The sequence below is a fragment of the Falco cherrug genome, chromosome 4, assembly GCF_023634085.1.
Source record: "Falco cherrug isolate bFalChe1 chromosome 4, bFalChe1.pri, whole genome shotgun sequence".
NCBI classification, from domain to species: domain Eukaryota; kingdom Metazoa; phylum Chordata; class Aves; order Falconiformes; family Falconidae; genus Falco; species Falco cherrug.
Window position 1 is genome coordinate 26,457,492 of NC_073700.1, and position 22,891 is coordinate 26,480,382.

Consider the following 22,891-nt stretch of genomic DNA (forward strand, 5'->3'; position numbering starts at 1 on the left):
ATCCAGCAATTTCACAAACTGGACTAAGCAGCAATGGCATGTCGTACCCCACCTACAGGCATCGCTGCCTATACCCACCCGCAGGTATGTGCGTGCAGATAAATGCTGCTCAGACAATAAGCTGCATTGCCACACCACCTCCGGAGCTGCCGCTTGAGGCAAATCATCATTTTAGGATAAAAGTTTCGGAAACACTGTTCAAGCTGGTCCATTTAACAATGCACAAAAAGACATTAAATAACAATTAAACACTTTCAATAAAAAAGAAACAAAACAAAAAGAAAAAAACCTGCTTGGGTGTTGCCAGCTCTCTCAATCTCATTACAAATCTTGCAGCATCTAAATTTTTTACCCCTTAGAGTTTCCAGTGCTGCTGCTGGGTGCTGGGGTCCCCTGAGGACACCCCCCAGCTGACTGGGTTGTCACGGCACAGGCTTCGTGCCACCTTCATGCAGGTCCCTGCAGTGACCGGGACCATTCCCATTTCGTACGCCTGTATGTTTCAGGCACACTCCACCATGGAGCCGCTATCAGAAATGTCAGCAACTCTGATTAACGAGGAGTTTCCATGCAATTAATTAGTGCGTGCCAACCTCCATGCAAGCAGGATCCACTCACAGAAGCACCAAACCGCCGGCACTTTGCTCTTCTCTGTTCCCTGAAACAAACTTGCCTCCTGGATTTTGAGGGGCAACAGAGCAGCCCCCCATGCCCCGCTGCCCAAGCAAAACCCAACTGCCCCTAGAAAAGCCCTTCAGAGGCGTCAGAGACCCACTTGTGTCACCCTGACCCAATCCCAAGCTCCAGCTCTGGGACGGGGCTGTCCCTGTGCTCCCCCCAGCCTGGACCCACCACCTTCCCCGAAAGGCACAAACTCACAGAACTGACCTGCGACTCCGAACCACCCCCCGCAGCCTGCCTTTGAGCAGGAGAGGGGATGAAAAGGGCTTTTCAAAGACCTCTGCCACGCAGGCAGCACGTGCTTTTGAGCAGGAGCATGGATGCTGCAGGCTGCACGATGCAAACTTACCAGCAGCCCAGCCCAGCCGGCGCAGGTCTCTCCGCACCCAGGATGCTTGCAGCCAGCAGCGGCCAGACCCCAGGACCGTCTCCAGCCCCCCTGCCCCACAGCTCCTCATGCTGCACAGGCAAACGCACACCCTGTGACAGGCTAAAACACCTGGAAAAGTCACGCTTCAGGGGCTTATTCCAGGAAAAACACAGCAGTGCCAGTGCTGTGCCAGTGTGGACACCTGGCTCTCCCAGGTCCTCCAGGACACGACGAGGAGGAAGAGGAGGACAACCAAGCACACGCACGGACTAGACTAAGCAGCCGAGGCTGTGTCGGTACCATCTGCTGGGGGAGCCCAGGGGGTCCTGGCACACCGAGGGGCAGGGCAGCTCCTGCAGACCGGCACGCCAAAGCCAGATGCTGCTGGGCACCTCAGCAAGGGGAGGTGCCCCCGGAATGCCCTCCAAGGCTGAAGGGATGCTCTCGCCACAGCCGGGAAGCACGCGATGCACCACTGCAGCATCCCATGGCAGCACCACAATGGGAGTGGGAGCTCCAGCCCCGCTCGTCCCCTCAGAACGGGGATTTGCTCAAACCGAGCTGAGCTCATCCGCCGCGGGCGTCACGGCTGCCTTGGCCCCGTCGCAGCATATAATCACCGGAGATCAGGGCTCGCCACCTAATCGGGTCAATCCTGCCTGGGACCACCTCACCCACCGCACTCAGCACCCACCAGCGCTATCAGGGCTGCTCCCAGCACCAGCCCCAGCCCCCCGCAGCACAGCCTGGTGGGCTTCGCCATTTCCTGGGGGCAGCCAAAGCAGCTCTAATTGCTGCTGTTGGGAATTGCACCGCCTGGATGCAATCCCGGCTCCGGATCACCCTGCAACACGTCCAGCCTTTCCGCCTCTGCTCGGTGGAGCTGGAGAAAACGCAGGCAGGAGCATTCCTGCCTAATTTACATTGTTAACATATTTTCTTTTAAGTCAGCTCCCGTGGCGTTTCCTCTCCTTTCGCATGTGGTTTTGGTCAGAAAATGGCTCCTTTGCTCGCCTGCTCCCTGCAAAGCAAACCTCTGCTGGCCAGGGCTGGAGGACACAGGGCTCCTGTCCTGCCCTGAGGCCACCTTGGGATGCACACATGTCGGGGGGACGAGGGACACTGCTCAGGGCCTCCGTGTCCATCCCCACTGCCTCACCTCCAGCTGGGATCTCTCCATCCCCTGCAGGCAGCAGGCAGGGAGGGATGCACGGCCACCTTTGGGGGTTGTGGAGGAGAAGGGCAGCTCCAGCAGCGCAGGATCCTGACCGAAACCCAAACACCGGCAGGCAGAGCAGCGCGGGGCAATGCTGGGAGCCAGGAGGGAGCCAAGCCAGGGGGATAAACCCATGGAGAAAGGGGACCCAGGGCTGCAGCACAGCCAGAACAAGGGGCCCGTTTACACCCACCCTGACACGGGCACCCTTCCTTGGCAGTACTGGTTATACTGGCAGCTGAGCTGAGCCGCGGGCAAGCTTTAATTGCTACTATTATTACTACAATTTTGTTGGAAGTTCAAAGGCTGCTGCCTTTGCTCAGCTTGCACTTAACTTTAAGCAGATGCTTATCGCCCTGAAGGGCAGGGGGGTCCTCACATCCCTGACTTGAAAACCCAGAAGAAACCATCTTTCACGCTACAAAGATGAGGAAAGCTGGGAGAAGCGGGAGCCCTCGCCGTGACTGCCGGCAGTGCCCGTAGCCCTGCTTGCCATGAGAACGAGGGAGGCTTTGGGCTTGCGCCATGGCCAGGAGCAGGATTACTGCTCCATTCACTGCCGTGCCAGGGATCCGCAGCCTGCTACGGTGGGGCTGGTTTTCATTCCCCTTCCCCCAGGAATGACTCAAATTTTCCCATTAAAGCAGCACCAGAAAGGGGGCTATTGTAGCCCTGCATCCCCTGGGGCCAGGGGGACCTCGGTGACACTTTGCGGGGGACAGACTGGGCTGATGGCAAACCTCAAAGGAGCCTCCAAGCTCAGGCAGAAAGTGGGAGCACCGGCCAGCACCGCTGCGAGGGGGGAGGCAGAGGACCCCCAGGTCTGTGCCACGGGGCAAGGACAGAGCAGCTCTCCCACCATCCCCACCACTGAGAAAAGCAGAGTGAGGATGCTCCCGCAGCCTCCCAACCTCCGCATGGTCCTCAGCACCACGCTGGGATGCTGCGGCTGCCCACATGCTGCAGGGAAGGGCTGGGGGGCTCCCTCCCTCCCCGGCCGCCCACGTTTCACCCGGCTCCGTCCCCCAGCTCAGAGTCAGCCAGCGCCGAATCGGCTCAAACTCCAGATGTTGGTGAAATGTTATAAATAAAGGAGGGGGAAGGGGAGACGGGGCTGGTGGGACGTCAGACCCACCGAAACACAAGCAGATGTTCCCCTTCCCTGCGGGGGTCCGCAGCTGGGGCTGGGGAGAAGGGTGGCAGCTCCAGCACCCAGAGGGTCCCCTGGCTGGCGAGACCCACCCCCACACCTACAGAAGGGAAATAATTCGCAGGTTTTCCACCAGCCAGTCCAGGAATAAAACCTCATGCAGGCCCAGCTCAGTAAACAACCTGCTTCCATTTTTATACAGCCACAACCCTAATTGCCACCTGCCCTGTCAGCCGCGGAGGTGTTTTGGCTCCAACACCAGTGGTCAAAGCAGAAAAATCTTGCTTCCTTCTTCCAACATAGACCCAACAGCCGGACCGACACCAGCTCTTAAAGCCCTTTGCTTCACAGCATCTCCTGGGCAACAGCAGCTGCCACCTCCACATGCCAGCAGAAAGTTTTGGGTGCTCCATGGGGACTGTGGCAGTGCCCATGGCAATCGCTGCCCCGAGAGAAAAGCAGGGGCTCAAACACACTAAGTTGCCACAAAACAGCTCTTGGCAGAGCCTATGATCACCCTGAAACATGCAATTATCTTAAATATCACCGGGAGGAGAAGGGGGTGCTGCAGGTTCCTGACGGCGCTGGCACAAGCGGTGCCACTGTCCCTCGCCTGTGTCAAAGCTTCGTGTTGCCACCGACCCGAACTGCCGGGCACCTCGCCTGCTCGCACAGGCTGCCAGCTCCAACTCCAGGTCTGGGCTTTTGTAGCTTATTTAAATTGCTTCTATTATTCAAATTGCTCCAATTATTTAAATTGCTCCAGCTGGGTTTGAGTGATAGAAGAATCGAAAAAAAAAAATTATTATTTTTTTAAAGGGCAGAAGACATTGAGATTGGTGCTGTTCTCCCCAACAGCTGCAGCACTGCTCCCTCAGCATCCTCACACCAGCCCAGGGGGCTGCACCAGCAAGCATGCCCAGCACCCTCTGGATGTGTCCTGCTGCTTTCTCTGCCAACACGCAGCACAAGGAGTGAGCGAGGATGGCAGGCGAGCCAGGAGACAGCCAAGCGATTCCAATTAGCAGTGGAAAGCATCCAGCCGTGGGTACTCAGCAGGACCCATGGCCAAGTTGCAGCTGATATGGTAATTTGGATATTTTCAGTGAGTTTCCAGCCCCTGCCGGGGCCACTAGAGCAGACGGGAGCATGGAGTCTGGGGCTGGCTGTGCCAGCTGAGGTGACACCAGGTCCCTGCTCTGCCCTCGGTCGCAGCCCCCACGAGGAGGAGGATTAGCCGGGCAATGGAAACCCTGTGCCCACCGGGCAGCTCCTTCCAGCTGCGGAGGGGACGGATGATCCCGGACAGCCACCGAGCCTGGCAGAAACTCGCTGCTCCCAGGGCCACTTGCCCTGAGCCCTGCAGCGGTCAGACCCGGCAGAGGGGACAGTGTGGCTCGCCACTGGTGACCCGCAGCCCTTCCCAGGGCAATGCAAAAGCAATCAGAAAAAAATTCATGAGGTCCTTTGCTGTCCCCTGGCACCGCTTCTTACCACTCTTGCGCTCGCCCTGAGCTGTGCACCCAGCTCCCCCAGCCCGTGCACCCCAACCTGGTCCCTTCCAGGCACTATGGCATGCAAACCCCGCAGAGAGCAGGGCGGCTGTGCCAGCACCATGCCGCAGAGCCGGACCTCGGCCACGGTCCCAGACACGACAAAAGGTTATTATCCCGAGGAACTGCCGGGCAGGAGAAAACAAGAGCAGGAAGGATGTGAAGGGTGGGGAGGACGCCTGATCTCCAGCCCACGGTGACAGTGCCTGCCAGGCTGGGCTGCCCAGAGGGAGAGCACAGCTCCCACCTCCCCCGGGCACCCTGCACCGCAGCGGCGTGATGGAAAAAGCATTTCACTAACAGCCTCCCACCAGTGTTCCACCTTTAAGCAACTTGCTGCCAAATAAGTAAGAGCTTGACCTTACTGCTGATGCCCTAAGGCAAGGGGGTAAGCCTGGATTTGCCCCACTCCAAAATCCCCGGCGCTGGGCCACAGCTCCGGCTGTGGCATTACGGAAATCCCTGAGCACAAAGAGGCCTCTCAGGAGAAGGGCTGCGGCCAGGGCCACGTCCTGGAGAGGACCACACATCCCCAGCTGGCACAGCCCCGGGCGAGGGTCCCCAGCTGGCTGCTGCAGGATGCCAGCCTGGTCCAGCTCTGCTGAGTCCGTCTGGTCCCCCCAGCAACGATGCCTCCAGCCGAGCTGTCCCTGCCATTCCTCGGCAATCCCACAGCTGCAGAATTTCTCAGCCACAAGCCATGAGAAGCAGCTTCCCCCCCACCCCCCCACCCCGTTTGCTGGCGTTTGAGCCGACTCAGACAGCGAAGGCACTCGCGCTCTCCCTCCGGGCAGGGCTGGAGCCAGAAACAGCAGCACAGGCTTGGCTGGGAGCAGGGAGCAGCTGGCCCAGCCCAGGGAGAGACAGGGAGGGAGGATGGAGGAGACCGAAACCGCCACGTGCACGTGTTTTCTTTAAGAGACAACTTTTCCAGCATGATCTGCCAAGGGAACACACGGCCAGGATACCGGCAAGCTCCCCTGCTCCAGAGGGATCGGCTCTGGGACAACGTGGGATGGCAACGTGGGTCCTGGCAAGCTGGGATTTGTCCAAGGGGAGAAACACAGGATCTCCATTCAAAGGGATCTTGCCAGATCCAGCGGGATCTGCTTTCCGGAGGGGAGGAGGGAAAGGAGGCAAGGAGCATCAGTCACTCTGTGCAGGGCTTGAACCACAGCCTGAGCTGCTGGAACAGGGGGAAAAGTCCTTCCCACGCTCACCACGGGCCTCCTGGGCAAGGGGAGGGATGGCCGCGAGCAGTGGGAAGGCAGAGGGAGATGCTGGGAATGAGCCTCCCTGATGGCACGGTGCTCCCCCTGCACAGGGACCGTACCGAGCTCGTGGCCCCCAGGGCACAGACTGCCCCACTGCCACCCATGAGGGCAGGTCTCCACGTCCCCAGCACTGCTCCAAGGACAGGCGACGGATCCCAAAGGGAGCCTCCAGCACAGGGCAGAGCCCGAAGCACATCCCGCACCCAAGCGCGCGTTCGCTCGCAGCCAGAGGCTCCGGCCAGAGCCGCACACCATAAAACTGCTGACCACGTTGTATCAGCCTACCCTTTGGAATCCTCCACTTCTTGCTGAGGCCAAGCCTTGAGCAATCACCAAATCATTCATTAATGCTGGCCCCATCCGTTGCCTTTAATAACCACCCCCGGGTCATTAGCAGGAATCCAGTCATACAAGCTTTGCGCTCCCACGGCGACCAGCTTGGCACCACGGATGCAGAGGGAAATCCCCCTCGAGACAGTGGGGGCTCCTGTGGGCTGTGGGACATGCCAGGGAGCACGAGGGGCTCGTGCAATGCCCCAGGCACGGCGGGGAGCACCGCTGCCTCCGCAGAGAACACCCCCCACCCTGCCACAGGCAGGGCGCTCTCAGACACACACCCAGGGAAGGAAAGATATTTTCCCAAGGGTTGAGGTGGCTCCGGCTCTTAACCCCTGGCTCTCACCCGGCGGGCTGCACAGCCACACCGCAGCACACATGCCAGGCTGGGGTCACCATCACAGGACCACACAGCAAACCCCACGTTCCACAGCATCCTGCCCGCTGCCAACCACAGCCCACGGGGGTCAGCACCAGCCTGCTCAAACCCACTGAGACTTGCCCCAAAAAGCCTGATTTTGGGGGACAGGGCTCAGTCTGCAGCATGTCAATAGCAAGCCACAGCCCTGCAGAAAGCCAGCTGTTAGGTGGGATGTCTAACACGGGATGGGGAAGCCTGTGTTGTGCACAGCTCATGGTCCTCCCCCCGAGCCCCCGCAGCTTCCCCTGGCCGCAGAGGAAGAGGTCATAGGTGCTATATTTAGACTTGCAGAGCCCAATGAAGCACGTGCAGGGCAGGAGACGGATCGCACAAGCCATCATAGTGGCCCTTTGGGGTGAGCTTTGCCCCCTGCTCCACCACCAAGCCCACCTCATGCCCAAGCTGCACCGAGGGGTGTGACGGACACTGGGCAGGAGCTGGCACAGCCCCCGCAGGTGCTGCAGCTCTGCAGAACGCACCGCACGCTCGCCATGCAGCTCCCACCGCTGCAGAGCGGCTGCCACGGCTGTCCCCAGCGAGGGGACACATCTGCACCTCCCCAGCATGGCCCCTGCCCGGGCAGGGGGAGAACAGGCACTGCTCTGTGAGTGCCGGCAAGCGCTGGGACCAGGGAAGTTCAATAGTTTACTACCAATATTTGTCTTGGCCGGGCAGCACGGCTTGCTGGAGGAAGCAGGGCAGGGGGAGGGCTCCAAACATCCTCTGCATTCCTTATAACGAAAGTAAAGCCAGCGCTGTGGCACTTGTGCTTGGGGTTAACCAAATGTAAGGCCTTTTGTATTTAAAAATCCTGCAATAAAATATCCAGGGGTACAACTTTCCAAAAAGTGGGAGTGAGGGGCCTCGGTCATCCCCCTCCTCCCAAAAATTCCCAGCCCAAAGCTTTTGCACAAAAGCTGCCCACAGAGCTGATGTGGACACAGCACCCAAGCCCTCAGCTCTGCCTGCAGCTCTCCTTCCCCTCCCCTCCACCAACCCTCCTTCCACAGTCACCACTGCAAAATGCACCAGCTCCATCCTACAACACTGCTGGAAAACACGGGATCAAACTGAGATCTGACGCAATCGTGGAACATCAGTGCTCATTCACTCAGCCCACTCCACCACGACGCTCAGCTCCATAAACTACATGTTTTAAACGCAGCCCCTTGCAAATGAGAAGACCACAGAAGATGCCCCTTGCTTGCCAAATTCTGCAGGGAGCTAAGCACCCTCCTGGCCACTGCTCCCTGGGCGAGGGGCTGGTTATCTCCAGCTGGGGCAGCCGAACAGCCCCTCTGTGCTGGGGCAGATAAGTAGGTTGGGAGGCGGCTCTGCCAAAGGCCTGCGCAGCGGTGGGGGGTCCGGGACAAAGCGTGTGTCCGAAGCAGCACGGGAGGACCTGTGGCGATAACCCCCACAGCCAGTGCCAGGCTCCGGCTGCTCCCGCTGATAAAACCTGGCGAAGGCGGGTGCGCGGCGTCAGGCAGGCTCCGGTGCCGGCCGCAGGGTGCTGAGCACGCTGTGGTCCGTGCCCACGGGAAAGGCTGAAAAGGACCAGAAAGCTACAGGAAAAGTGGCTGCTCCGGGAACAGCCCCGGCACGATGCTCGCAATGCAGAGATGGATCTGGGTGCCCAGCAAAACCCAGCAGCTGCTTCAAGGAGCAGCACGAGGCAGTTTATCTCCCCACATTCAGGCTGCCCCAAGCACCTCTCCAGCACAACGTGGGGTCTCCCGTGCACCCCATCCCCAGGGCAGACCCAGGCCCTGATGCCAGTGAGCGCCCTGCGCTCATTAACAGCTGCCAGACAAGAGCAGGGAATTCTTCCAGGCAAAGCAGACTATTCACCCCTCTTAGAACTAATTAGGGCTTGTCTTAATTAAATCCTGCTAACCATGCACAACCCCAGGGCCAGAATTAACTGATTTACCTGGGATGGCCTTTGGCCGCTCACGAGGGACTGCTAGCCCGGCACGAGCCAGCCAGCCCAGCACCGGCCACGGTGGCTGTGGATATGGCAAGGCAGGAGCCATCAGGGCTTGGGAAGAGCCACTGGAGACCTGCCCCATGGCAGAGCATCGCTCCCCGGGGGATGCCAGTCAGCCCCATCCCCAAGGGCTGCAGGAGGAGCTGCTGGAGCACACCCAGATGAGTGCTCAGCCCGCCGAGGCAGGAGTGCAGGGATTAGCCCTCCCGCCACCTTTTGTGCTGCTAGTTTCTCTAACGGGATTAGTCCCTGTAAATCCGTAAGAGGGTTTAATCACATAATGCCTTGGGTGAGCGGCAGGGCTCTTGCGGGGCTACGCACTGGTGAGCCCCACCGATGGAGGGGACCAGGACTGCGATCAGACACCAGCTCCCAGCCCCACTCCTTCCCCCAGCATCCCTGGCTGCAGGGCAGCGCGCGGGATGGCTCGGTGCCAGGGCTGGAGACCCCTCCGAGGTAACGACCCCCTGCAAGGAGTCAGAGCCCAAGCGCCCTCAAAGTGGCCCCGCACACTACTGCTGCATCGGTGCCTATAGGGAATCATCTTTCTTACCTTCCCCTCTCTCATAAAGCTACTTTACAGTTCGGCTTTCACAGACTCACCACTAACGGACGTTTATTACCTACTTGTTTTACCCGGTAACAAACTCTTGCAAGGCTTTAGTGGGAAAAAGAGAGACATTTAGCCAACAAAATCCAGTTACAGTTTAATAAATGTATGCAGTAGTGGAACCAAAACACTCAGGAGTCCAGGCAAAAGCTGTAATGAAATCAAATTACAATACGCCAGAAATAATTATGTTGACAACTTGGGTTTTAATTTCTTATTTATAGAGACTTATGGATCTGGAGAAACCCTTTGCTGATTATGAGCTTAATTTTCTCTCTCTCATATCCCAATCTGGAGTCTCACAAGACCACTGCTTGTAAGATGTCCATACCTAGAGATACCCAGCCAAGGACTGGGAGCCCAAACCAGCTCAGTGCAGACGTTACTTTACACACCGAGCTCTCCTGTAGCGCTGGGTGCATCACCACCTCACAGTCTCCCAGACCAAAGGGCAGGAATGAAGCAGACAGGCAACACCACAGCCATCGCATCTCGCCTGCACACTTAGGGCTGCCAGCAGCAAAGGGATGTTGCCTTATGGATTTAAAGTCTTACGGATTAAAAGCAGCTCTTCCAAACCTTGTTTGGAAGTCAGGTGTGCCTGGCCGGTGGCTGGAAGCCCAGCTCCCTCCGGCCCAGGAACACGTGCTGTAAGTCAGCATACAGAGAGCATCTTTGCTCCATGTTTCCATTCCCCATTCTCCCCTGGGTAGAAGCAGCCCCGTGCCTGGCAGGGTGGGCAGGAGGAGGTGGGATTCACCCAGACCCACAGCATCACCAAGTCCGGGATCAAACTCCCGGAGATGTTTTATCCAACCACACTGCACAGTGGCACCAGAGACAGCCCTGGAGGAACAGCTGGAAACGTGCAGCATGTCCCCTCCTCCACAACTCATTTGGGTCTTGGGAATAAAGAATCCAAAAAACCAAACAAACCAAACCCAATAATGTTTTAAGGTTTCCCTCACCATGACAGGACCACGAGCCCAACCAGCCCAGAGAAACACCAAGTGACAGAGCAAAGTCACAGCAGAGGCTCTGTGCAGCTGCCAGGGCACATGCAGAAGGCCCCAATTCTGCCAGAAGATTTTTTAATTTATTTAAAACCATTTAATATTTTTACTATAGAACAGACCCATTAGACAGCTGGCGAGCAGCCCACTTGCAAGCGGGGCTGTTATTAAAGCAAGCTGCTCAAGTGCATCCCTGCAAGCAGAGGGGGCCGGGACTGGCTGTGCCAGAACAAGCTGCATTTTGAACGGCTCCCATTTAATATCAGTTTTCAAATCATTTTGAGGAAAAGCTTTTGATTACTCGAGGATGCAGAAGGGAACGTCACCGGCTGGACCACACGCAGCATCCCTTGGTACCAGCAGTGTCACCGCTCTGCCGCCAGGCAAGGGGCTGGGATGCAAACACACACCCCCACTCCTTTCCCCTCCTAGGGAGGTGGAGGGTCCCGGGGTGACCCCACTGTCCCCTCACAGGACCAGGTGTCCCTTGGGAGCATGTGGCCCCAGGAACAAAGACACTTGGCAGGGCACAGCTCCTCCCGATGCTAATCTGCCTCCTGCCTCCCGCTCCCTTCCACTCGCTTTGTGTTTCACTAAAAATATCACAGCGGAGGAAGTTTCTGCTGCGGGGTGGATGCTCTCCTCCCCGGGAGGGGCTTCCTGTGCTGCCCCGGCACAAGAATAACCCCCCAGCCGAGCCCTGTGCGGGACCTGCTGCCGCACCGAGCCTGGGCAGGGAGCAGCACGCAGGGGACCCTGCTCAGACCCCTCCTCCTGTCCCCCACAGCCCACCCATAGCTCCCAGGTGTTCTAAGTGACAGGACACAGCCACAATCCACATGAAAGGAAGTGCTCTGCATCCAAACCCCCTCCCCACAGCAGTGGGAGGCAGTGAGTGCACGGGACCTGGGGGGCTCAGAACAGCACGCTCCAGCATGGCAAGCGCCACACTGCCTTCTTCACCTTACACCCGCCGTGGGTAAGCATCCCATCTTGCCTCTAGGTTGCATCCAGCGGGACGAGGCTCAGATCCCCGCCAGCACCATCTCTGAGCACTGCTGCAACACCCCACAGGCTCACCACAGCCCCAGGCTCAGCAAACGCTGCTCCTGACTGCAACGCTACCCCAGACAGATACCAAACCCAGCGAACAACAGCCCAAAGTTAATGGCTCGCCGATGCACAAAGGGCAAGCAGGCAGGACTGTGTGGGGAATGAGGCTAGGGCTGCCCTGGTCCCAGTGTAGGGGTCTATGGGACGCAGAGCCCCGCAGCCCCTCGAGCAGTGGGGACCCCACTGCTGCCAACTGTGGGGGCTGAAGTGCTGCCAGCTCCTGAAACACCCCAGCCCTATGCAACGGGAGCTCTGCAAAAACGTGTCTTGTCCTGTTCCTTCTAACCAAAAGCCAAGTCAGAGGGACCAGCGGTCTGACGAATCAGTTATTTCTATGCCTGTATCCTATTGCTGCCTGCACGGGAAAGGGGCAGGCTCCCAGGAAAGCACAACACGCTGGGCTCCTTGGAGCAAAGCCCACGGTGTAACAGGTTCCTGCAACCTGGACCACCACACCATTGCCCGCAGGCGAGGGGGGAGCATCCCACAGCCACCCCCGGAGATGTGCCCCAACCTCCATCCCCCAGAGGCTGCAGCTGCTCCAGAGCCCACCCGCACAGACTCTGCCCGGCCCCATGACACACGATGCCAGCGAGCCCAGCGCTATCAATAATGCAGCGGGGTCAGTGCCGGCGCAGGGCTGCCGGCTTCCCCACACACCAGCCCAACAGCCGCCTCTGCGATGGGATTGAAGCCCTAACCCCAAAAACAAGCCCAGCTTTGCTGCCGCTCCTCAGCTGAGCTTCTGCAGCAACCAGAGCGCTCACCATCCCCGTGCAGCCCACCACCCGCTGCAGTGCCGCTCTCCATGGGGAGGCAGGGGGTCTCCAGCACCGCTGTCCTCCTCCCGGCTCCCTGCAGGCATCTCCCCTTCCCCAGCAGGGATGTGGGAAGCCACGCTCCCACCCCATGCCCTCAGCCAGGCACAGCAGAGCATCAGCCCAAACTGCCAGCAGCCCTGGTGCAGAAACAGCTTTTCAGAGTTGGTTTTTATTTTAGCAGTGACACGCAGAACACGCACAGTGACAGCATCCCTGCCTCAACAGGGCACGCACACAGCTTTTCCTCTCAGCTCTGCCCTTTCAGACCTGCAGCAAGTGCTGCCGGGCTGGCAGCTTTCACAAAAATAGCTGCTGTGGGAAGGGCAGGGGACGCTGCAGGGACACAGCCACAGCTTCTCAAGCTCCACGCTGGAGGGCTTCCCCAAACCCTGCCCGCATGGAGGAACCTCACCCAGGTTGTACCAGGGACAAGCTTTGCTGTCCTGCCCCATCACCCTCTCCCTGCAAGTCTGAGCCTGCCACGGGGGCCCAGGAAGCACAGGATGCTGCAGGGATGTGCTTTAATTTAAACCATGCACTTATTTTTTTGTGTGTGTTTGGTATTTTTTTTTAATCACATAATTACTGCAGACATTTCTGCTCATGTTAGGTTTTATTACATCTTTGTGGTTATTCTACAAGCCCTAAATTTTGGGCCTCAACTGAGCTGGCAAAGTTCTCTGAAAACATCTGTCCTGAGTTACTCCCCTTCTAGCACTCCGGCAGAAAGCTGGCAAAGATGTTGCAACACAGTTTTCTTTGCAACAGAAAAAAGTTCTTATTCCTGACCCAAACAGAAGGATAAATATTTACTGCCTCAATGTCAGCGCTGGCCGCACACCTGCGGGTCCTGACAGACACCCAGGCACTGATCCATCCTCCTCCAGAAAACAGCACGTCTGTCCCCAGGCATGGCAGCTCGAGGGCTCTGGCTGCACACGGGAGCTCAGTGCTGCTTTCTGTCGCGACAGAGCTGGCCACAATCCCCCGTGTCAGCAGCGGGACACACATTCTCTGGCTGTTTGCAGTTCTGGCCAGCTGCAATGCCAAGGTGACATCGTCCCTCCCAGAGCAGGGGCAAATTAACAACCAGCTGCTAATTCCCCCCCATTAAAATTCCCAGACCCAACAGGCTGCTTGAATGCAGCAGCTACAAGAGGTGGGTTTGTTTCCCAAAAGATAAATGCTGGTTGTAAAGGTCCCTTTGCTCACCAGCTCCCTGCAGCCCTGCTTTGGTGTGACCAGAGCAGCAATGGAGGGGAACTGCATCACCCCGAAAGCATCTCGGTGGCTTTACTGCTCTTGTTTCTCCTACAAACACACCTGGAGAAAGCAGTGAGGCAGCAAGTCCCAAGGACACTGCTAACGTGGCTGGTGCGACCTGTGCAGCTGTGACGGGTCCCAGTACCAGCACGCACCACGCAGCAGGAGCAGGGACAGCCAAGCAAAGGTGCTGCCAGCCCCGGGCCACGCTGCTTGCACAGCACCAGCACTGCCAGGATGGCCAGCAGCACTGCTCAGCACCAGCCCAGCCCCACAGCACGCCTGCCTTTTATACACAGTTAGCCCAGGCATTTTATTAACTACCACCAGCAGCTCAGCCTGCGGTCCCAAAAGCACCTTTGCAATAAAAGGCGCTCACCACCAGGCAGTCCCTGACACGGAGACCCCCTGCCCGCTGCCTCCGGACCTTCCAGGGGGCTCGATGGTGGGTGCTTGGCCAGGCAGAGCCAGAGCCCCAGGGAAAAGCAGAGAACAGCCCAGTGGCCACAAGAACGTGCCTGGGACAGGGGGATCAATGGCACGGAGGTACGTGCCCTGCTGCTTCCCTGCCCAGGGGACACAGCGTGGGGCAGGCAGCAAGCAGGCAAACCCCTCCAGCCACGGACACGAGTGCAGTGCTGTGGGATGGGGCACAGCGCACCCTGCTCCCCGTGCCACCACGGCCATGCAGGGTGCAAGTCCCCAGGGTGCCAGGGCCAGCAGCGCTGTGACAGCCACAGCTGCTGGCAGCCAGCGCTGCTGACCTGCTCTCAGGGCAGGCAGCATGATTTTAAATACATGCTGAATTATTCATGGCATCACCGTGGTTCCTGGAGCACAAGGTCCTGGACACCAGGTCTCTGCCACAGGTGTGCACTGACCTCCCCACTCACAGCAGATCTCGGAGCAGGGGGGTCACTCTTGCAAAATAAGTCTGGGGCAGCACAAGGGAGGCTGGCATGGCCATGCCCACCCTGCCTGCTGCACCACCTTCCTGCTGCCCACCGCTACAACCACCCTGGGTGCCAGATTTCCCTCCTCTCTGTTTCAGTTGCTGGCTGCTTTGGGCTGCACTGCACAACCCAGCCTCAAACCAAGGAAAACTGCAGCCTTTACATAAACAAACGCTGCTCAAAGAAATGCTGCTCCATGGGAGTAGCCCAGAGTACCTCCGGGGAAGCTACACAAAAAGCCCCAGATGTGGCTGGGGACAAATCTCTGACTGGGCCCCAGCTGCCACAGCCCCACTGCAGGGGCAGAATCTCCCAAACAGCCCCGCAGCTCAGACACTGCATGCCCCCTGTGGTCCCAGCACCTGTGATCTACAGGATCTGGGTCAGGCTACAGCTGCTCCACAGAGGGACATGGCACTGGGGGGCTGAGCACTGCAGGGACTGGGGTACACCATCGCTCCCCTGGCCTCCAGCTGTTGTGGGACCTAGCAGGAGGGCCACATCACCCAGACCAAAAGCCTGGAGTAGGTCTTCCTACCATGAAGCAAGCAGGACTGCAAGGCACAGGAGCAGGATGCAAGTCCTGCTGCTCCAGCCACCCTTGACCTTGCACCAGGGTCAGTCACGGCCCTGGCACGGAGAAGTGACCTTGGCCAGGAGCACCCGCAGCACCCAGCTCTTCAAAGAGCCGCCACCTGCAGCAGCGAAAGCAAACCAGCCGCTGACGTGAGCTCCGCAAACACCCGACACTCAGCAGCCCGTCCCCAGTGTCCCCAATGCAGTGGGCATCGCCCCCAGGGTCAGCTCCCTTCGTCCAGCTCCGGCAAACACCAGCCCCAGCACAGCAAACGCCGCAGCCTTGCCGGCCCAGGCAAAGCCCCCAGCCAAGCATGGGTGCTTCTCCCCCTGCACCCCAGCCCTGCCCGGCTCTCCCCTCCCCACCTACCCCCTGCCTTGGAGGAGCCGAAACCCAAAGGCCGGAAAGGACCATCCCATTCCCCTCGCCTGACTTCCCATCAGCACGCGCTGTTGGACTGCGACCAGCAAACGCAACGGAGACAGGATAGGAAATCCCAGCTTGGAAAGGCGCCCCCAGCCAGCCACCTGCCCCCCAAGAAAGGCTCCTCTCCCACCAGCCATCCTGGGGGTGGGTGACCAGCCCTCCACCGCACTGACCCCCAGAGGAAACACACCCATCACCATCACACAGACCTTCAAACAGCTTCAAACCACACAATAAGTTAAAAAAAAATATTGCCTCCATGCCTGCTCCTGCCAGCCCAAGGGAAGCAGGGAGCCTCCGCTGCGAGATGCCAAACAGGGCCAGAGGGAAGGACTGGGGGCGAGACCCCCTCCTTAGCGCTGGAGACTCACATCCCTTCCACCCCATATCAGCATCACCTCTTATCTCTGCAGGGGAATTTCTTCAGCTGTTTCGCCATGGGAGCTCCTGAGGACACGAAGCTTTCCCGACTTTCCTACTTACACCCTCCCAGCAGCCCAGTGACCCTTCTGGGCCAGCATCCAGCCAGCACCCCACCTCCGAGGGGGCAGAGGCCGACCAGGCGCTGCAGCCCCTGCCAGCCCTGCAGGGGGGAGGAGGTGGAGGCATGTGCCCATGGCAGCTCCAGGCTGGAAGAGGCTGCTGAGCACCAGTGCTCCCTGGCTAGCAGCACAGCTGGGCTGCATGCAGAGTGGGGATGTGGAAGGGAAGGGGACAGATGGCTGCAGAGAGGTGCCAGAGTCACCGGCTCAGCCACGCGATGCCCACACCGCCCCTGCCAAGTTCACACCCTGAGCAAGGGCAGCGCCGGGACTGAGCCCTGCTATCTGCCGAGAGCAAGGCTGCGCCGTCTCCACCAGCCCAGCCCCAGCAGCAAGACAGCCATGGAAACTGGATGTTTTCCACACCAAATTCTTTCCTTTTTTGAAAGTTTACCAATAAAAGGCACTTACTGCAGAATCACAGTCCAGACCCAGGCCACTTGAAAAAGAGCTAATTTCCTTCCTATTTAAGCAAAAAGCTGAGAACACATTTGCCCCATATGTTCCCTCCCTCCTGCAAATAATGGAGGAGGGAGAAGCTCATTCACAAGCTCCAGCTTCACCGCGTCCCTGGTCCGTGCAGCCCGTCCCCACAGGCTGGGACACCAGCCTCAGCTGATGCAGTATGGGGTCACTCTTCCCCAGGGCTGACGAGCACACACACCCCCCAAGCCCTCCAGCAGCTCCCAGGGCTCCAGAGACCCTGGAGGGGCACAGGAGGGGACAGCAGCACAGCCCCTGGCAGCCAATGCTGCTCTGAGCAAGAGCAAACAAGGGTAAGGGGCAGCTCGCCCACTGCATCGGGACACAGCGGGGTCCCCCAAAGCCAACAGCCGTGTACAGAAGGGTTTTCTCCAACCAGAAGCAACCCATGCTTGCAGAGGGAGGTAATTCCAGGGTGGCTGCACCCCCTGCCAGCTCTGCACCCAGCAGCCCCATGCACCACCTGGCTCTGCCCTCACCTTCCTGCTGCCGTGCGAGGAGAAGCTGTGCGAGTGCCTCTGGATGCTGCTCCCACTTAGATTCAGCTGCGGCTTCCAGACCTCCCCATTGTCGCTGCTCACCGACTTGGTGGGTGAGATGCCAGAGTTGAGCAGGATCCCACTGTGCACCATCTCCTCTGTGCACGTCAGGCGCAGGCTGCACAGGTACTCGTCCGTCTCCTTGTCTACCACAAGCAAGCGGGTCTCCGTCTCCACAGCTTTGATGCGCTGCACAACCTGAAAAGGAGAAGAACAACTGAGAAGAAACCCAGGGACCTCTCAGAGGTGGCAGGAGCTGGAACCAAGGACCACCAGCTCCCTCACACCTTCCTGCAGATTTGGTCTTCCTGCAGGGTGCGAGTTTGCTGTCACCTCCAGCCAGCAGTGATGGGAGAAGGGCAGAGCATGGCTTTGGGGGACCCCCAGGATGGAGCAGCCTGCAGCGCTGGGTGATGATGGTGATGCCTCCTTCCAGCCCTCACCATGCAACCCATGTGACAGCTCTGCCCAGAGCACCTGTACAGACCACCAGGGCTCCCCCACCCTGCTCAGACAGGAGCTTTCACAGACACTGCTCCGTTGCCCCCCAAGCATCAGAAACCCTGCTGCCTGGCTTTGTCCCTTAAAGGGACAACACAACCTGTCCCACCATGCAAGCCACCTCACACACCCTCATTTCCTTGATCTGGGGTGTCCTTCCTCCCCCTTACCTGGGGCAGGGCAGAGAGCCAGGGTGCACCAAGCACCCGTGCATGCATTCAGTGGCTGGGCTGCCTATGCCAGGTGCTCCCCACCACACCAGCATATGGTACCCCCAGCCCTGGGTGGATTTACAAACGAAACAAGCAGATCTGCGCATCCACCCCTGGTCCATGCTCAGGGCCAGCAGAGATAAGGGAAGGCAGCGCTGGGAGCAGATGGGCCCATCTCTGGCAGGATCCAGCTCCAGGCAGCGCTGAATGGGGACCATTGTCCCTTGGCGGGGATCGGTGACTGGCAGGGGCTCTGAAAGGAGCTGGCAGTGTCGGCATGGTGGGGAGAACCGGGAGAGCTTGATCCCACCCGTGGCCGGGCAGGGGGGTGGATCACACCAGGGTGAGCTGCAATGGGAACAGGGCAAAACCAGGACATGCACCAGAGCAAGGGAAACCACCTCCAGACTCCCCCCGGCAGCAAAGGGCTCTGCTGGGCCACCTCCTCTCTGCACAGCCCTTCATCCGGAGGAGGAGGAGGAGGGGTCATACCACCAGCAATGCTTGGCAGCCATACCATGGGGTGGCTCTGAAGACCACAGACCCGGGACCCCCCCCAGCGTGCTGGGAACCCCCCAAAGCAGCACTGGGTTTCCTTACAGGGCTCCTGCTCTGATCTAGGTCACACCGGCCAGACACACTGCAACCACCAAGGTTATAAGCAACAAACAAGCCTAATGTGCAATTAACTAGCATTTATTTACTCCCCTGCAAGCTCCATTCAAGGTCAGAGCCAGTATCTGCAAACAAAAAAAAAAAACGAACCACACACACCCAACAATTTATAGACTGCAGACCAGGCTGCTTGCTTGCCCCAAACCAAGTGATCTGCTGCAGGCTGCAGCCTCCGTCCCCACGTGGCACGCTGAGCGGCAGCATGCCCAGGGCTCCCATCCCGAACCGCCCTGAAGGGTGCTGTTACATCAAGCCCCAGAAAATCCATCTGCTCGCTTTCAGATCTATTTACACACGACATCAGACAGTGCTGCTGATACCAGCAAGGCAATGCCTGCGCCAGGCCCCTTCTCCCAGAGGAGACCTGCGAGTGGGCAGCCAAGGTGCGGTGGCACAAGATGCAGACAGGCAGCACCTGTGGGGAGCGTGCAGGAGAAATGTGCCAGGTCCTGCACAGCGACATCCCTCAGACCCCAGGTTTGGGTGCTGCAGGCATTAGGGCAGCACGGTTAATCACAGGCAGGGAGCAGGGTGCCACAGACCGCAACAAAAGGCAGAGGGACCAGAGAAGCACTCCAACCCGCCGCGGTGCTGGGGCTCAACTTGCTCCCAACCTCCCCAGCAGCCATGGCAAGAGCAGCGATGAAGCAAGCATCCCCCCAGCCCTGCGAGTGCCAGGGGCTGAGCCCCGCAGGGATGGAGAGCAGGCACAGGGCAGCCCTTCGCCCTCTCCCATCAGCAGGGATGGGCAGAAGGGGCTTTCTGTGACAAAGTCCCAGGCAGCGCATCACTCGGGGGACAGAGTGGGGAGGCGGAAGGCAAAGCAGCATCCAGGCACATGGCGAGGTCCTGCCCAAGGCAGGCAGAGCCTGGCACCCTACCCGCTTCCGAGCCATGCTCACAGCCTCCAGTCCGCAGCTTTTCTGAAAACGACACAGCCTCCCCTGTGCATCTGGCGCCTGGGGACCTTCTCAGCACCGGTCCCAGCCCCATAATTTCCGCAGCTCCACCCAAAAAGACTTTCACCCCTGGTTACACCAGCACCAGCCAGGCAAAGGCGGCCCGGGCTCTTCCACCCTTGCCAAACAACAGCTGCCCAGCAAGGAGGCTTGTGGTGCCACGCGAAACAGCTCGGCTCATCCCTCCCACCCCAAAAGAGGTGCCCCTGCCCGCACAGCACGCTGCCAGCTCGGCAAGGACCTGGTTTTCCTGGCTTGGGGCACAGCAGGAGGGCAGGAGCCCACCACTCTGCCTGGCACATGACACCCGCCCAGTGAGGAACCAATGAGCCAGGATGCAATTTCACATCCGAGACATGAAACTCCCTGAGAACACGTTCTGCCTTTGCTCCTTGGGTAAGGCCAGGAAAAAACAGAGAACAAAGACACAAATGCTGCCAGCTTCAGCTCGAAACACAGTTACACCCAAACAGCAAGGCCTTGTGTGCTGCGGGCTCCATCCTACCACAGCTTCAGATGCACGTGGAGAAGCATTACTTACTCAAGGTCAGGGAGCTCAGTAGTGCAAGGAGAGGCCATGGCAAACCGGCTGCTCTAACCTTGTGCCTGATCCGCCATGGCATTGCCCTTCCTGCCGTCCAGCAGTGCCAGGCATTATTTTTTTTTGGGGGGGGGGGGGGGGGGAAGAGGTTCTTGCTGTATTGAGGCAGGAGGAAGGGTGATCCCAGCACACGTCCCGGGGCAGGGCTGCTCCTGCTCACACCACTCGCATGCTCACACACACACACTAATGCCATCCCAGCAGGAGCACGGCACAGCAGCGAGCTCCACAACACCTGATGGGACACTGCCTCCCATGCACCACTCTGCAGCGGGGAGGGAGCGCCAGCAGCTCCGTCCTGCCTCCGCCAACAGAAAATGGAAGACAGAAAGATTTCTCCCATTTCACTTCACCTACTGCAAGACCCCAGCACTTTTCAAAGACACAGCTGGCTGCCTCAGCTCCGCTATCACCCATGCCCAGCATCCCAGTCTCAGCAGGGAGGTCTGATGGTTTCCAGTACGACGGGTGCCTTACAGGAACGCAGCCCTCCTTTCTGCCCAACCAGATCAAAGATGTGGATCCTCCTTCAAGGGTTTTGAAATCACATTCAAGACAAACATTAACTTTTACACAGCTGGCTCAGATCATCAAAACAGGCTCCATTCACCACAAAACCCCACCAGGCCCATGGAGAGGGGCTCACAAGGCTTTACTGGAGCCACCAGGAAGGCTCTGCCTCACCTTCAGCACAGCAGCATCCACACCTGGGGGGTGAAGCCCTGGAACCCACAGCCCCCCAGAACTCGGCCAGGTCCCCGAGCTATGCAAGGCACATCCCTGCCCTGCCCCGGTAACGCGCTGGCAGGGGGGCTCGGCCACATGTTTTAAGTTACTGAAGCACCAAACCCCGCAGCGTCCCATGAGCCATTAGGCAATGGGCACATTCGGTGCCATGCCTTGCCAAGCTCTTGGACTCTGGTGGGACCAGAGCTGCTTCAATCTCATCACTTTTTTTTTTTTAACTAAACTGTTTAACAAATAGAAGTTTCAGTTTTATAAACAGAAAAATGACAAGCCTGAAGCATGCAGCTTCTGTTACAGGGCTGAGAAACAGCTCGCCTGGACCCACCCCACCCCCAGCCACAGCCACGGTCTAGGAACAACCATTACCCCCACACACGCCCCATCTCCATTAAACCAGACTGCTCAGCACCCGGAGAGCTTTGCCAGCAGGTTTTAGGGTACCCCTGCACACTGGGGGCTGCCCAAGCCCGAGCAGCTCACCCAAGGCGGCCAAGAAAAGCCACAGAGGAGCTGGAACTAAAGCCTGGGTCCCCCATTCCTCTCCGCCCCCAGCTGCGCCCTACAGCAGTGCCCTGCCCCACTGAAACACCTCTAGCTGTCCCCCCCCCGTGCCCAGAAACCCAGCAGGAGGAAGGGTGATCCCAGCACACGTCCTGGGGCAGGGCTGCTCCTGCTCACACCACTCGCATGCTCACACACACACACTAATGCCATCCCAGCAGGAGCACGGCACAGCAGCGAGCTCCACGACACCCGATAGGACACTGCCTCCCATGCACCACGGGAGCTCAGCATCCCTGGCGCACACCCCCACAGCCCCAGGCCCAGGGTTTGGGGGGCACCCACCGCTGCAGCCCCCAGGATGCCAAGGCCAAGGATGCTCCAGCGCAGCGGTTTTGGGGAGCAAAGCACAGCTCCAGCCCGGCCCTGGGTGGCTGCAGCCGGGCACAGCCGAGCGGGGGGGGGGGGCAGAACCGGGGAGCAGCAGGCAGCTGCTGCCCTGCCCGTACCTGGTGGTGCGTCTCCTGCTCCACGTTGAGCCCGTTCACCTCGACGACGCGGTCCCCGGCGCGCAGCCCCGCCGCCTCGGCCGGCGAGCCGGGCTCCACTTTGCGGATGAACTGCCCGCTCTTGCCCTTCTCGCCGTGCAGGTGGAAGCCGTAGCCGCTCTCCCCCTTCAGCATGCGGCACAGCCGCGGCTTCAGCTGGTCCTTGGCCATGGCCGGGGCGGGCGGGGGCAGGCGGCCGCGGGGCCCCTTTTATGCGCGGCCCGGGGCGGGCGCGGAGCGGCGGGGAGCGGGGGGGCGGGCCGGGGCCGCGGCCGGGGCCGGCGCTGGGGCTGGGGCTGGGGCCGGGGCGCTGCGCAGCGCGGCCATGCTGCGCGCTGCCCCGCGGCGCCGGGAGCGCGGCGGCCGGGGGCGGGGCCGGGGGCGGGGCGGAGCCGCAGCTCGGGACGGGGCGGGGAGAACCGGCACCGGCACCGGCACCGGGCGGACGGAGCCGAGGGACCCCCGCGGCCGATGGTGCGGGAACGGCCGGGGTTGATCGGAGCCATCCGCGGCGCTGCGGCTCGGCTCCGGCTCCGGTCCAGCTCCCCCGGGGCAGCGCCAGACCTCCCCCCAGGGCAGACCCCGCCCGGGGCAGCACGGAGACCCCCCTGGGGCAGCGCCGAGACCCCCGTGGCAGGACTGAGCCCGCTCCTGGTGTACCACTGAGCCCCCCCCGGAACAGCACTGAGGCCCCCTGGAGCGGCGCTGAGACCCCCAGGGTAGCACCGACCCTCCCTGCGGCAGCACCGAGCTGGTGTAGCACTGAACCCCCGCTCAGGGCAGCACTGAGCCCCCACCCCACCCCGTGCAGTGCTG

At 59.7% G+C, this 22,891-nt stretch overlaps 1 protein-coding gene across 1 annotated transcript in view; it reads right to left on the minus strand.

The window, feature by feature from the left end:
• NHERF2 (NHERF family PDZ scaffold protein 2) overlaps window positions 1–22,386 on the minus strand; it is a 40,457-nt gene extending 18,071 nt beyond the window's left edge. Inside the window, exons 1-2 of the mRNA XM_055709503.1 lie at window positions 22,037–22,386; window positions 17,272–17,529 (exon numbers count right to left, since the gene is read on the minus strand). Coding sequence (XP_055565478.1) covers window positions 17,272–17,529; window positions 22,037–22,246 — 468 coding nt within the window. The 5' untranslated portion in view covers window positions 22,247–22,386. The remainder of the gene's footprint in view (window positions 1–17,271; window positions 17,530–22,036) is intronic.
• Between the last annotated feature and the right edge of the window lie 505 nt (window positions 22,387–22,891).